Raw genomic sequence first — 13,276 nt, 5'->3', positions numbered from 1 at the left:
AATGACTTAATAAATGTGAAGTGCTTTATATACGTCATTCAATTTGAATTAAATATATGATATCCATAATTATTAATCATCATATATGCTGAACATGAGGTCACTCTGGAGTTCACATTTTATCAATAAGAAGATAAAAAGACCAAACAAAATCCTACATTTTTGGCCCCCTTAAACACATGGGATCTAGACATAAATAAAATTGTCACGATTATTATTTAGCAAAAATTACCCATTTAAAAAACATATGCAAACATAATTCAGAAATATTATTTCCCTCCTAATCTTCTTTTATAAAACAATTTATTTTTCCCTCCTTTTTCGATGTTTCATCTTTACCATGATTTTTCAAAGCATCACATCTTCACTTCTGTAAGCTGAATGAAACACATTTGTCACCTATATTTTATGGGAGTCACTGGAAATATTATTTCATTTACAAGTCCCAATTCTCTTAACCTTAAACCACTGTCATTGCACTCCACGACGTCTTAGTTCCTTAGTTGTCTATTCACTATTTCACAATACAGGTAGTGTGCTGCCTTTTAAAATGATCTTTAAAAGACTTGTTCAGTGACACCCAACATTTGTAATAATAAGGCCATTCTTTTAGGAATAATTACTAAATCTATGTAAACATTTTTTTTGCTTCTATTTGATTGACTCATCTGATCATCTCTGTAATTATCCAGCACTGACACTGGTTATGGCCACTTTAGCTAAGTGTTTCTTCCCCAAGTGATACTTTGCAGGATAACATAACTGAGCAGATGCCTTAAACAGATTTAATAAGGCCTTGGACATATGCATCTTTTGTATGTATCCTTGAATGCAGCCTTGAACATTTCTTTTATCTTTTCTGAGGGATAACATTTTTTTCTGGAAGGAAACCCCCGATTATAATAAATTATAAGTTCTTCAATATAGCCTCCACTTTAGCCAAACTCTTAGATTCTCTGTCTCCTACACTGGTCCTTCTTGTGTTTTCGTCACCTCTCCTTTGTTCACCTGCTCATTCTACCCTGGAATGTTCTCCTAACCACATGTTATTTATACATATCATATTCTTCTCGAGAGCCCTGGTGAAATTTTCCAATCTTTTACTCTCAGATGAAAGTCATTTCTTCTTCCTTTGAGGTATTTTAGCACAAACATCGACATATCAGATTTTTTATTTATTGCTCTTCATCATTAGTTCTTTTTAAATGTCTTATCATTAGATCGGAAATTTTCAGCGCAGGTATAACATATTAGAATCATGGGGATGAAAGGTGGGAACACGGGATTGAAAGAGCCTTAAAACTGTTCTAATCCATACCTGTATCTTTACTTTACTCCTGAATGCACTTTAAAATATTTCCTTCAAGTATGTGAGCACCTTTTAATAGTGGAAAACATACAAATTCTCAAGGCAATCCATTCCATTTTCAGGTGGTCATTAACTGCTATAAAGTTCCTTGTCATGAAAAACTGAAATCAAACTATGTAAAAGCTACCAATTTAAGCTCTCTAGGGCAGTGCTGTGCAATGAAATAAAATGTGAGCCATGTGGCAAATTTTTAATGTGGCTGCCAGGCATTTAAACAGTTAAAAGAAACAAGTGAAATTAATTTAAATAAACAAATTTTATTTAACTCAATATACCCAAAATATTATATCATCCCAACATATACTGAGAGATTTCATATTTTTTCATACTAGGTTTGTGAACTTTGTATGCATTTATCAAAATGAATCATACTTAATCTGATACATATTTCACATTTCAGAACATCTCAATTCTGACTGCACTTCAAGTGCTCAATGGCCACCTGTGGCTAGAGGCCACCAAAATGGACAGTTTAGCTCTAGAGCCATATGCATGCCTTTTATCACTTTTACATCTGATCGTTCTGTAAGCATTTATAAACAGAGGTCAAACTGAGGCTAATCATTCCCAATTACGTAAACCACTCTCCATGAAACATGCTTTTGAGCCCCTTCAAGAGTGGGTCTGGGCTTACAATGTTGAGACTTAGTTATATTTAAACAGGAAATGCAACCATTTAAATGGAGTTAAACACTGTCATAACAATTTGCCAAGTTTCTACCAATGCTGCATTATTGCAAATGTTATATAATACTTTTGACTTTTTAAAGATAAAGCCAACAGAAGAGCTGCAAGAACAGTACGACAAACGCCTATTTACTATGCTGAACTACTGAAAAAGCATGTTGCTGGCCACGACACCATCCCTAGAAATTTCAGCAACTATCAGTATCACCTAAGAAAGAATTGTTTCTTACAATAACTGTATTATCATTATAACACCCAAGAAATTTAATATGAATATAATAGCATCCACTGTACAATCCATATACAAATTTCTTTGATTGTCCCAGCGATATCCTTTATTATTAATTTTTTTTTAAATTTAGGAACCTTAAGAATCATACACTGCATTTGGCTTTTATTCCTCTTTAGCCTCCTTTAATATGAATTGTTTTCCTTTTTTGTCTTTCAGGAGTCAAATATTACAACAAAATGTTAGTATTAAAAATGTATTTAGTATCCAACTTCATTAGAATTAATAATGAGGCTGACTTCTGGTTCTGTTCTTTTTCTAGCCTCACAAATTTTCCCTTAAGACCTTTTTATTCAGGTCCCTTCAGGGAAGTTATTTACCAACTCTCAAAGAAGAAAAAGCCACAATGGAACACAAAGTCATCTACTGTATATATCTAACTTGCTGCACACTCTATATTTCACAGTATTTTATCTATATCTGATATAAGTTATGTTTTAAAGGAATTTTTACAGCAACAATTGCAATCTGCCAGTCCACCTGGATTATTTTAATAATTCTCTGTAATTTTTTACATAGTTTCTATTTTACTATCAATGTATGACAAACCCACTGGAAAAAAAAATAATAATAATAAAAATAAATAAAATAAAATAAAATAAAATATTAAAAAAAAAAAACAAAAAACACGGCACAACTAAAGCTTGACATATTTTACTCAAAACATAAAACATTAATATAAGGTAATTAAAATAATCATGACAATTAAAAAGTTTTTAATGAGGGTAATTCCACAAATATCCAAGAATCAAGTCCCCAAATATGTTATAACCCATGCTGATAATGCTTTGCCAAATGTAGATGCAGGTAACTTTTAACCACAAAATTCTATATAAAAGAACAGGGATATGTGAACAAATGATCCTTATATCTTTCCAGAATATAGATATTTAAAAATTGTAATTTAGAATGAATTGGGATGTAGTTTAAGATGTATTAGAACGTTAACTTGGCAAATGATTATAATAGAATGCCAAACTGCTTTCATCCCTTTATGATCCAAATGCTTTCTGGAATCACTGAATTGAAAAACTGAATCTGCCATTAATACTTTCTGATTTGGGTTTTGGTTTGTTTTTTTTTAAACAGTACTACTACTCTTTAATATGTCAGCAATTAATTATGTCTTTAAGTGGCATTTTCTTAAAACAAAACCCTTTCCACATCCTCTGAAATCTTTCCCACCCCCACCCCAAATTAATCTAATCTTTCTTCAAGTGTCAGAGCTATTTCTATGACTCCATATTGGTCTTCACTTACTTTTTAGAGAACTTGCTAAATATACCCCACAAATTCTGCACCGGGCTTATAAACTAACCCTTACTATCTCCATGCCTTCTTGCTCTGGGTCTCTTTCACTGTCTTGGCTCTTCCACAATTGCTTGATCTTGCTAGGTCCCCTCAGCTGCAGTGTCAAAGGAATTCTGCTGTCACACACATACATACTATAGCCGGACAACTTCAGTTTTAAAAGTTACCCTTCTCCCTCTGCCTCTCACCCTTAAAACAAGTCATTCATAAAATTACTAGCAATTTTTGAAAATAGAGACTTAATGAAGAATAACATCAGTATTTTCTAATTGTTAAGAGATATCTGACTTAATGAAGAATAACATCAGTATTTTAGTATTTTCTAATTGTTAAGAAATATCTGATGAACCCCAGTATTATTTATCTTAACTGCTGCTATGGAAATTTCATAACACTCCTTTCTGGCAAATCTCCCCTGTTATCTCAACATAATATTGATTTTATGTTAAATTACTGTTTATAGACATGTGCTTTATATAAGCAAATAAAATAAAAACCAGTTCATGTTCAATAGTTCCCAAATTATGAAAGAATCTGTTAAAATTTTAAAACATATTTTATAGAAATCAATTTGTACCTTCACTTATAAAGTGTGAAAAGTGGTTATTAGATACCTAGGTTCACTCTTAAAAGCTTGTTTTAACTGTAGCTCTAATGTTACACTTCTGAATACATTTTTTTCTACCCCTACCAAATCTGGTGACCCCAGTTAATGAGAATCCTAAGTCTAAAAGACTTAAAAAGACACCTGCTGTTGAAGGAAAAATGATTTTGGCCAGGCACAGAGGGCACCAGTTGAGGTAAGGAAGGGTCCTCCATCTCAGGGAAGGGGTAATACTTAGGAGGTATGGAAGATAATACATGGTCAACAACAGCAGATAATCAGTATCTGAAGATTCTGAATACTGGGGCAAGAGAGTTCTACATTTTTATTTTTTTTTATTTTTTTATTTTTTTTTTTGTAGAGAGTTCTACATTTTTAAACTTTAGAAGTATAAAAACAGTTGGTCAAACTTGCTAAGATACAATGAAGGGCAGAATATAAAATATAATCATCTAATCTGATTTCTTTTAATAGTAACTTGCCTATTCTACATCCTTTGCAACTAAGTATCATCTAGAAAGTCTCTTAACAACTTAAATAAGTTTTCTAACAGGATATGAAACAATACCCTACGATGATTGTTCCTACTGCATTAAAATTAATGTCAGGTAAATACAAACAAATTATTGCCTTATCTTTAAAAAAATTATTATTTTGCCTTAAGTGTGTACATTCTCAGATCAGGTGGTAGGAGAGAAATGGGAAGACAAAAAGACTGGGTGGGAAATAAGATGGGTCTCTAAATGGTAGAGAATATAAAACACAACGAGTTGGTGCCCTAAAGGAAACATTAAAGTGACATTATTTCCTATATTTTCTGAACTTAAATTTGAAATACTTACTGTACTTGCTCCAGAGATATGATAAATCAAAATCACAAGTTGCATCCAGCCTTTCCATTCATCTGTTTGTTCTCTATTTAATACTTTAGTCTGTGCAAAATAATCAATATTTGTTTTAAAACTCATCATGAAGCTATTATTTAGACAGAATATATTAAGTATGTTAAAATTTTTCTTATAGGATATAAATTAATGCTTCTTTCAAAAGAACCTTGGGGGAAAAACAGTTAAAGACTGTCATTTAATTTCTTGATAAAAGAGTTAATAAACTATTTAAGTATAATATGAATTAAAAATGAATATAAAAGAGATTTTAAATATTTAAGTTGATACTTATGGTTTTATATTATTTTTTAAACTGTGACAGATGTGTTTATAAATCTAAAAAATGGCATTTTATAACTTTCCTTAAGAAAATCTTAGAATTTCAGTTAGAAAAAACTCATAGTTCTCTTACACTGTACTGTGAAGAAAAAAACTCCATTATCATACTTTATTTTCTCTAGAGTATTCCCACTGGGGATGAAGAACTGATTAATCATCCTCATATGAAAGTTATTTCTTACAAAAGAATTTATTAATTCAAATAAATCATGACTTATAAAGGAGTTACATTTATATTCTGAGCAATTACAGCAAAGCTAAAATAGGCATTCAGAACACTTTTAACGGTGCCCACATTATTATGTAAGTTTGAATTTGTGTGTGCATGCCTGAGTGTATAAATATATAAATAGAAAAAGTGTTTATTAGTGTAATTATATACTTTTAACTTATAAAAGATAATAGTATCTCATGTTTGTGGACCATCACAAAGTTGGGAGCATCTCTACTTTCTCCATCCTCAGGCAGGCAAAATAACACCAAGTCACGATATCTTTTTCACAGTCAATATTTTCCAACTTTTCAACAATCTTTATGAAACTGAACTTTCTCCAAACTGTTTCAAAAAGCAACAGTTAAGAGTCCACCAAGTGAAGTACAACTGCAATATTCCTTCATCATCTTCTATATATGTAAATGTTTGTATATGATGGCATGGTAAATGGTATTAATTCTTTAACCCAGACTTTATAATGCGATGAGAAGGATAACATGAACTAAAAAGAGAAGGATTCTTACCTCCTTGGTATTTTCATTGTAAAATACTCCCAAAACCAAAATGTAGATAATTGGAATAAAGAAAGTTGAATGTGTATAAAATTTGTTTTCCTTCATAAATAGATTTGCTCGGTCACACATATAGAAATAAGCCATAATCAGGCCAAGTTTGCAGAAAGACTGTAAAAGTATTTCTAATGGAGACACAGGGGGATTGATAATATTTTTCTTTTCTTCTCCACTTTCCAAGTCGGTACAAGGCTTATTCTTCCGATGAGCATTACGATGAATTATATAAAAAATTAAATATCCAATAATAGATAAAGTGAAAAAGCAAGCAGCTAGCTTCTGTATGAGAGTAAGAGGAGGTCGAGGTTGACAACAGGAACCATCTACAGGCTTCAAAATCTTATTGCAATACACGTTCATAAGAATCATTGCACTCTGTGAACAAATCAAGTGATTTCGTTATTATCTTGTCAGTAATGTATTTCCCATTAGATTTTCTCCTGTGAATACAACTGACTTTTTAGCACTGAAACCAAAATGCTTTTGCACTTTTTACTACCATTTCCCAAACAATCATGTAAATAATGATAGTCCTTCAATCTGTAAATAACTAGTTCAGGGTTTTTCAAACTTCTTGGGTTATGATCCATAGTGAAAACTTCATTTTATAATGTGACTCAGAATAATATATATACATACATATATATATATATACACACACACACATATGAAACAATACCCATTCTTACTACTTGGAATGCATCTGAGTTTTTTCTATTCTATTCTTTAAAAAAAGAAAAAAATGCGATTTCATGACTGTTAATGGGCCGTGACTTTTGGTTACAAAAACACTGACAAGATGTCAAGGACCAAAGAATTTTAATTAACAGATGTTCAATAAAGAAGATACCAAGATACTTAAGATACATTTCCAGTCTTTAGATATGAAAAAAGAATGTAGAGTAACTGCCACCAAAAATGATTAACTCTTAGCTAACAATATTTAAAATATGCCTTTCATTTGGTTTACAAGTTTATGGACCACTTGGGATTCAATAGTTTTAGTGTTTCTAACTTGAAGTGGAAAATCTTCAACATAGTTTTATCATAATAAAATATTCTAGGCAAGCTATCAGGAGCCTTTCCAGCTGAAGGTTCAGTCAAATTTAGTTTTATAAAACTTCACGGTTCTAAAAACCTTTAGAACTCTAAGATGATTATACTACTTAAGCCTAAAGCATTCAAAGTATTCAGCCATTTAGAAAATCTCGTTCTCTCAGCTTTAAGACTTTAGAAGATTCTGAGCCTGGAACTCTTGCAGACACTAGTCTACAAACTCCATCCCAAGGTTCATAACCAGTTCTAGGGAGTCCACAAAGCCCTTGAAAAAATATGGAGAAGTGTTGTGTCTGTGTGTGTGTGTACACAAATATGCATTTTTCTGCATGAGAGGAATGGAACAATTACTCTTTATCAGATACAAGGGTTATGTGATACTCAAAAAGATTCAGGACCACTGCTTTATCTGTTGCACTATGTGTGAAAATTTATAATTATCCAGTTCTCTTTTGCATTTAAACTAAAATCCCCTCCCACCCATCAATCCGGAGTTGTTCAGTATCTACTCTGTACCATGACTAATGCTTAGGGTATCAGAATTAGAAGGAAATAATAAAAAAAATTGTTCTCTATATTAAAATATGCTCTTCACGGAAGCTTAATTTTAAGGTTTAAGGCAAAGAGAACATGAAGCAGTAGTTTTCAAACATGAGTGTACTGAGGACTTAAAAACTTTTTATGAAACGAGATATAATTATAAAGAGTAACCAGCACTGACTAAATAAAGTCGCATTTCCTCCCTTCCATAACCTTCTTCCTTAGAGTATACGAAAACTCTTATATATTTAGCTAGGTGATGGAAAGTCAAATTATTTCTAGATCTATGTCTAGACAGAAAAACTGAAAATAACTGACTGCAATTAAATTAATTATTTATTACCATGTTATAGTGATATATAACTATAGGTTAAATACTCTGGTCCCTACTGACAAATACAAAAATTCTTACAGTTTCTCTGCTTGATTCAGGAAGATGTAAGCCATCCAAAGATTCCATGATGGTTTCTTGAGCAATCAATTTGGAAACACTGAACACCTTAACATTTGATTTAGAATTTCTGGTGCTACTATTCAAAATACTGACTGCAGCTTCATTGTAGGCATCTATCTTCTCATTAGTGATCATTTTCCTATTTTCACTTAATAGATCTTCATAGACAGGATCTGCACATGAAACATATTTTTTAAAATACACTTATAAGTCCCTACTGGTAGAAATTATAATCATGCAAGTTAGTTAGCTGCATTTCATATTTTGTTGTTAAAGTTGAGCATTCCAAGCACCTAATAATTCATTTTTTAAAAAACAGTTGACCAAGATTTTGTAATCGACTTCCTAGCTTATATTCAAATTTTGAATCAATCTATACCTCTCTTAAAATTAAAAGACTTTTATACCTCTTCTCTCTTAGGTACACAACTTTTAGGAAATATTTTTATGTTCTGGCATGTCTTAAGACTTTGAAAATTTTGGATGCTGGATTATATCAGGTAACGGGAATTCAAAACTGGATTATAGAAAATCGCCTAATTAAGAATAGCAGTCAATCTTTTTTTTTCCTCCTGTTGCTGCTTAATTTTTGCACACTTGATTCACACAATTAGGAGGTAATATTACTAATGATCAAAGCTTTTTACCACTTAACATAATCATTTAACTTTTTCTCACTTTAGTAAGAGAAAGGTTAATGAGTCTGTAAATGAAATAGGGATTTCAGAAGAGATTATTACCATCCTTGTTATTCCTCTCAGTTTGACATTAAACTTGGAAATAATCATAAGAGTTTCTGACCAACAACTTAAATTGCTAAAATACCCAAGGCATTTCATATTGTGCAGGGCATTAAATAATGGACATAAAATAAACTGAAGTAAGTTGATCTAATGTCAACTTTTTCTTAAAGAATTTCATTGCCAAGTATAAACTAGACGGCTTGAATTTAAATATATTCTGTCAATTCCAAAGAATGTTTACTTCCAATGAGCCTAATATTACGAACCAGATAATTTTTTCTATATTTCCCAATCACCATAAAAACTTGATAAGAAATAAAATCAAAGGCAAGCATCTAATTTGCCTTTAGGACTTATTATCTTTGTTATGTTCTATTCTAACTGCTGAGACTCCTTGGAGAATTTATTTATTATTAAGTGTTTACTTATTATATTTATTAGTCTGTCTGCTCCTTAAGTTCAAAACAGGAAACCAAATAGCTCAAGTTTACTCTAATTTCGCAAATCTTACCTCAAAATTTATTCTCATAAAGTAGTAATTTTGCTTCTTGAAATAGATAATAAAAACCCAAGCCTCAAAACACATACAAATGACATTGTTTCATTACTTTTACCTTGTAAGACCCAATAAACATCACTAGTCTTTGCCAGTTTTTCTAAAAGTGGTGCTATGGAGGTAATATTCATTTTATATTGGGAAAGCGCTTCGTTGCTGCCATTGTGAATCTTGATAGACCACTAAGAGGAAGTAAAAATTAAGCATGAATTCAGTATTTATCACAGGAAAATAAAAGTATATAATTTCCCCTATTGTAAAAAAAAAGGTTCTTATTTTAAGAGAATTCCATTTTTATTCAATATTAGAATAAAATATGGTCAATTATTTCATGAAATACATGAAGGCAGTTACAAAGAGCTGATAAAAAATTAGACTTTCAATGTATAACATTCAAGAAAAAAGAATGTAATTTTAGATAGAAAAATAATATTGACATTTACCATCAAATTTCCTAAGTTCATTCAGATATTTTTTTATTAAAATTATCAGTATAATTAATTATAAAATAAGAATTAAAATATAAGTATAATCAAGAATTCTATTTAGCATAAGTTAATTTTTTCTTAGCATGTTCTTAAGTATATGAAACAAAAATCACTTATGTAAGAGTACAGATAATAACTTACTGTGGCAGCTCCTGCTACAATCACATGGGGCTTTGCAACAGAATCCTGAAGAAAGAAAGATCTTTATAATGTTATAGTCAGTTCAGGAGATTAATACATGTAATATTACTTAATTTTTTTCCCTTAAGTTCTTCTTCCATTTAAATGCATTTTAATTTTCTAGGGTTCCTTATCAGATTCTTGTTACAACAAGATGGACATCCTATGTTTAAAACCTTACATGGTTGTATGACTACACAGGGTGGCATGAAGCTTGTATGGCTAATTCTTTGGTGTTCTTAAAGATAAAACTCAACATTCAGAAAACTAAGATCATGGCATCTGGTCCCATCACTTCAGGGCAAATAAATGGGGAAACAAGGGAAACAGCAAGAGACTTTAGTTTTTGGGCTCCAAAATCACTGCAGATGGTGACTGCAGCCATGAAATTAAAAGATGTTTGCTCCTTGGAAGAAAAGTTATGACCAACCTAGACAGCATATTTAAAAGCAGAGACATTACTTGGCCAATGAAGGTCCGTCTAGCCAAAGCTTTGGTTTTTCCAGTAGTCATGTATGGATGTGAGAGTTTGACTATAAAGAAAGCTGAGTGCTGAAGAATTGATGCTTTTGAACTGTGTTGGAGAAGACTCTTGAGAGTCTCTTGGACTGCAAGGAGATCCAACCAGTCCATCCTAAAGGAAGTCAGTCCTGAAAGTTCACTGGAAGGACTGATGCTGAAGCTGAAACTCCAATACTTTGGCCACCTGATGCGAAGAGCTGACTCACTGAAAAAGACCCTGATGCTGGGAAAGATTGAAGGTGGGAGAAGGGGACAACAGAGGATGAGATGGTTGGATGGCATCACCGACTCAGTGTACGTGAGTTTGAGTGAACTCTGGGAGTTGGTGATGGACAGGGAGGCCTGGCGTGTTGCAGTCCATGGGGTCGAAAGAGTCGGACATGACTGAGTGACTGAACTGAAGATAAAACCCAAACCAAAAAAACACCACTAAAATCTAATATGGCCTAATATTATTCCGAATTCTGAGTAAATCGTGTAAAGTTCTAGTATGTTATGTCAGCCAGTTAAAAAGAATCTTTGGAAGCCTACAGGGTACACAGTTACAGTGTTAAATAAAAGTAGGGCTCTAAGGAGACAAGATCTTTTAGGAAAGCTGGTCTGGTATGTATTTAACAAAGTTAACTGACTATTATAGACCACAATGTAGAAAAAAAACAAGGAGAAATTTGGTTGAAATCCTCACCTAATGCAAATTATATTATTTATAATACTACCAATTATATAGAGGATTCCCAGTTGGTTCAGTGGTAAAGAATCCACTTGCCAAAGGAGATCCCTAGGTTGGGAAGATCCTCTGAAGGAGGAAATGACAATACAGTCTTGCATTCTTGCTAGGAAAATCCCATGGACAGAGAAGCCTGACAGGCTATGGTCTATAGGGTCACAGAAACACAAGTGAGCGCACACACACCAACTGCAAAGTACTTGGTAATTTACTAAGTATTTCTCTTAAATTGCTCATTTTAATATAGATTCTTGCCACCTGTGAGACAGGCAGGGAGATATACATATGTATACATATACATATGTATATATTATTTTTTAAAAAAGGCTATAGACTCAGGTTTATAGGTAATGCTGAGGCCTGGCAGAGACAGAACCAGAACTTAAGTCTCTGACTACTGAGTTCAATGCACTTTTCACAACACAGAAGACCTGATATGATCGTGTGCACAAGAAACAATTAAGAAATCAGAAAATGTCCAAGCCATATACGAAAAGAGAAGTGACCGTTACTGTCTCATTATGAAGGTAAAACATGCTAAGTGTAGAGAACTATGAAAGCAGAGAAATGTAATAACAAAATTAGTCTATTTCCTGTTAGATATTCCAGTTTCCAGGCTAGCATGCCCCATTTATATTGCTATTTTACTGAAACTTTTTCCTCATCTGTAGGTGGCTCCCCTCCTCACTCTTCACAGAAGCAATCCCAAATCATACTAAATACTTTTCTTACACAGGTCCCTCCTGCCCTCCTCCTCATTTTTGGCATAAAGCCTAATCCTCAAACTTCACAGAGAAAAACAGAACTCATCTGGTCTGTGTGCTCTTGCCTTCCTTGCCCCATCTCACAACTCTATCCATATACTCACAGTCTGTCATCTTCTGATAGATGAAGAGTAAACCAAACGTATCCCTATTCTACTTAATGGCTAATGTGTTACCCCGAGTCTGTATCTCTTCCCTTTTTACATCTGGAGCTATGTCTGTAAGTTATCTTCTCAAATTCTGGAATTATCCCTTTCATCCTCTTCTCTTCGTCCTTCTCTCAATATACAAAATGTCAAATCATCTTTATCCTCAAAAAATGTTCCTTCAATTCTGTCTCATTCTCAAATGCTTCCCATTTACTTTTGACCAACAGATTACTCGGAAGGGCGTTCAGCTGTCACTGTGCTAATTTCTTTCTCATCTATGCCTCAATTTATCATGTTTTAATTTTGAGTTAATAATCCATTAAAACGTCCCTCAGAGCCCATTAATGAATTCTGAATTGCCAAGTCCTGTAGTTTCAGCCTATCCTTTATGGTTCCTAAAGTGATACTACTATCCACTTTTAAAACCCTTTCCTTCCCTGTGTGTTATATTACAGTTATTTTTCTGCTTTTGTTGCCTTACCTCTTTTATTGCCTTCTCTCAGAATCTTTTCTGTTTCATTCCTACATTCTCTTCTTTAATATACACTTGCTGTCTATTCAATTATTTCCATTCAAGTAGCTTCAAATATCACCTCACTTCATACCAAGACTCCCCAAACTGGTCTAAGTAACTCAGACCTAATGCTTACCATTCATCTATAGAAATAAATCTAAGTTGCTGGTTTTCTTAATTACCCATATCTGCCAGTCATCTAGAAGCTCTTTGAGGAGAGGAACTCTGTTATGTTAATCAAAGTATCAGCAATGTTTAGCCTGAGGCCTAAAATATGACATGATTTATAAATATCTGTTGGATAACAGTGG

At 32.7% G+C, this 13,276-nt stretch overlaps 1 protein-coding gene across 3 annotated transcripts in view; it reads right to left on the bottom strand.

The window, feature by feature from the left end:
• Nucleotides 1–13,276, bottom strand: part of CASD1 (CAS1 domain containing 1) — a 53,720-nt gene that overhangs the window by 17,666 nt on the left and 22,778 nt on the right. For all 3 annotated transcript variants that reach the window (XM_043462621.1, XM_043462620.1, XM_043462622.1), the window contains 5 exons: nt 10,251–10,295; nt 9,680–9,803; nt 8,281–8,495; nt 6,225–6,647; nt 5,103–5,192 (listed from right to left, as the gene is read on the bottom strand). In XM_043462621.1, the coding sequence (XP_043318556.1) occupies nt 5,103–5,192; nt 6,225–6,647; nt 8,281–8,495; nt 9,680–9,803; nt 10,251–10,295 (897 nt within the window). The remainder of the gene's footprint in view (nt 1–5,102; nt 5,193–6,224; nt 6,648–8,280; nt 8,496–9,679; nt 9,804–10,250; nt 10,296–13,276) is intronic.

The sequence above is a fragment of the Cervus canadensis genome, chromosome 3 (genome assembly GCF_019320065.1).
Source record: "Cervus canadensis isolate Bull #8, Minnesota chromosome 3, ASM1932006v1, whole genome shotgun sequence".
In the NCBI taxonomy this organism is placed as follows: Eukaryota; Metazoa; Chordata; class Mammalia; order Artiodactyla; family Cervidae; genus Cervus; species Cervus canadensis.
This window is presented reverse-complemented; position numbering and strand designations above follow the sequence as displayed.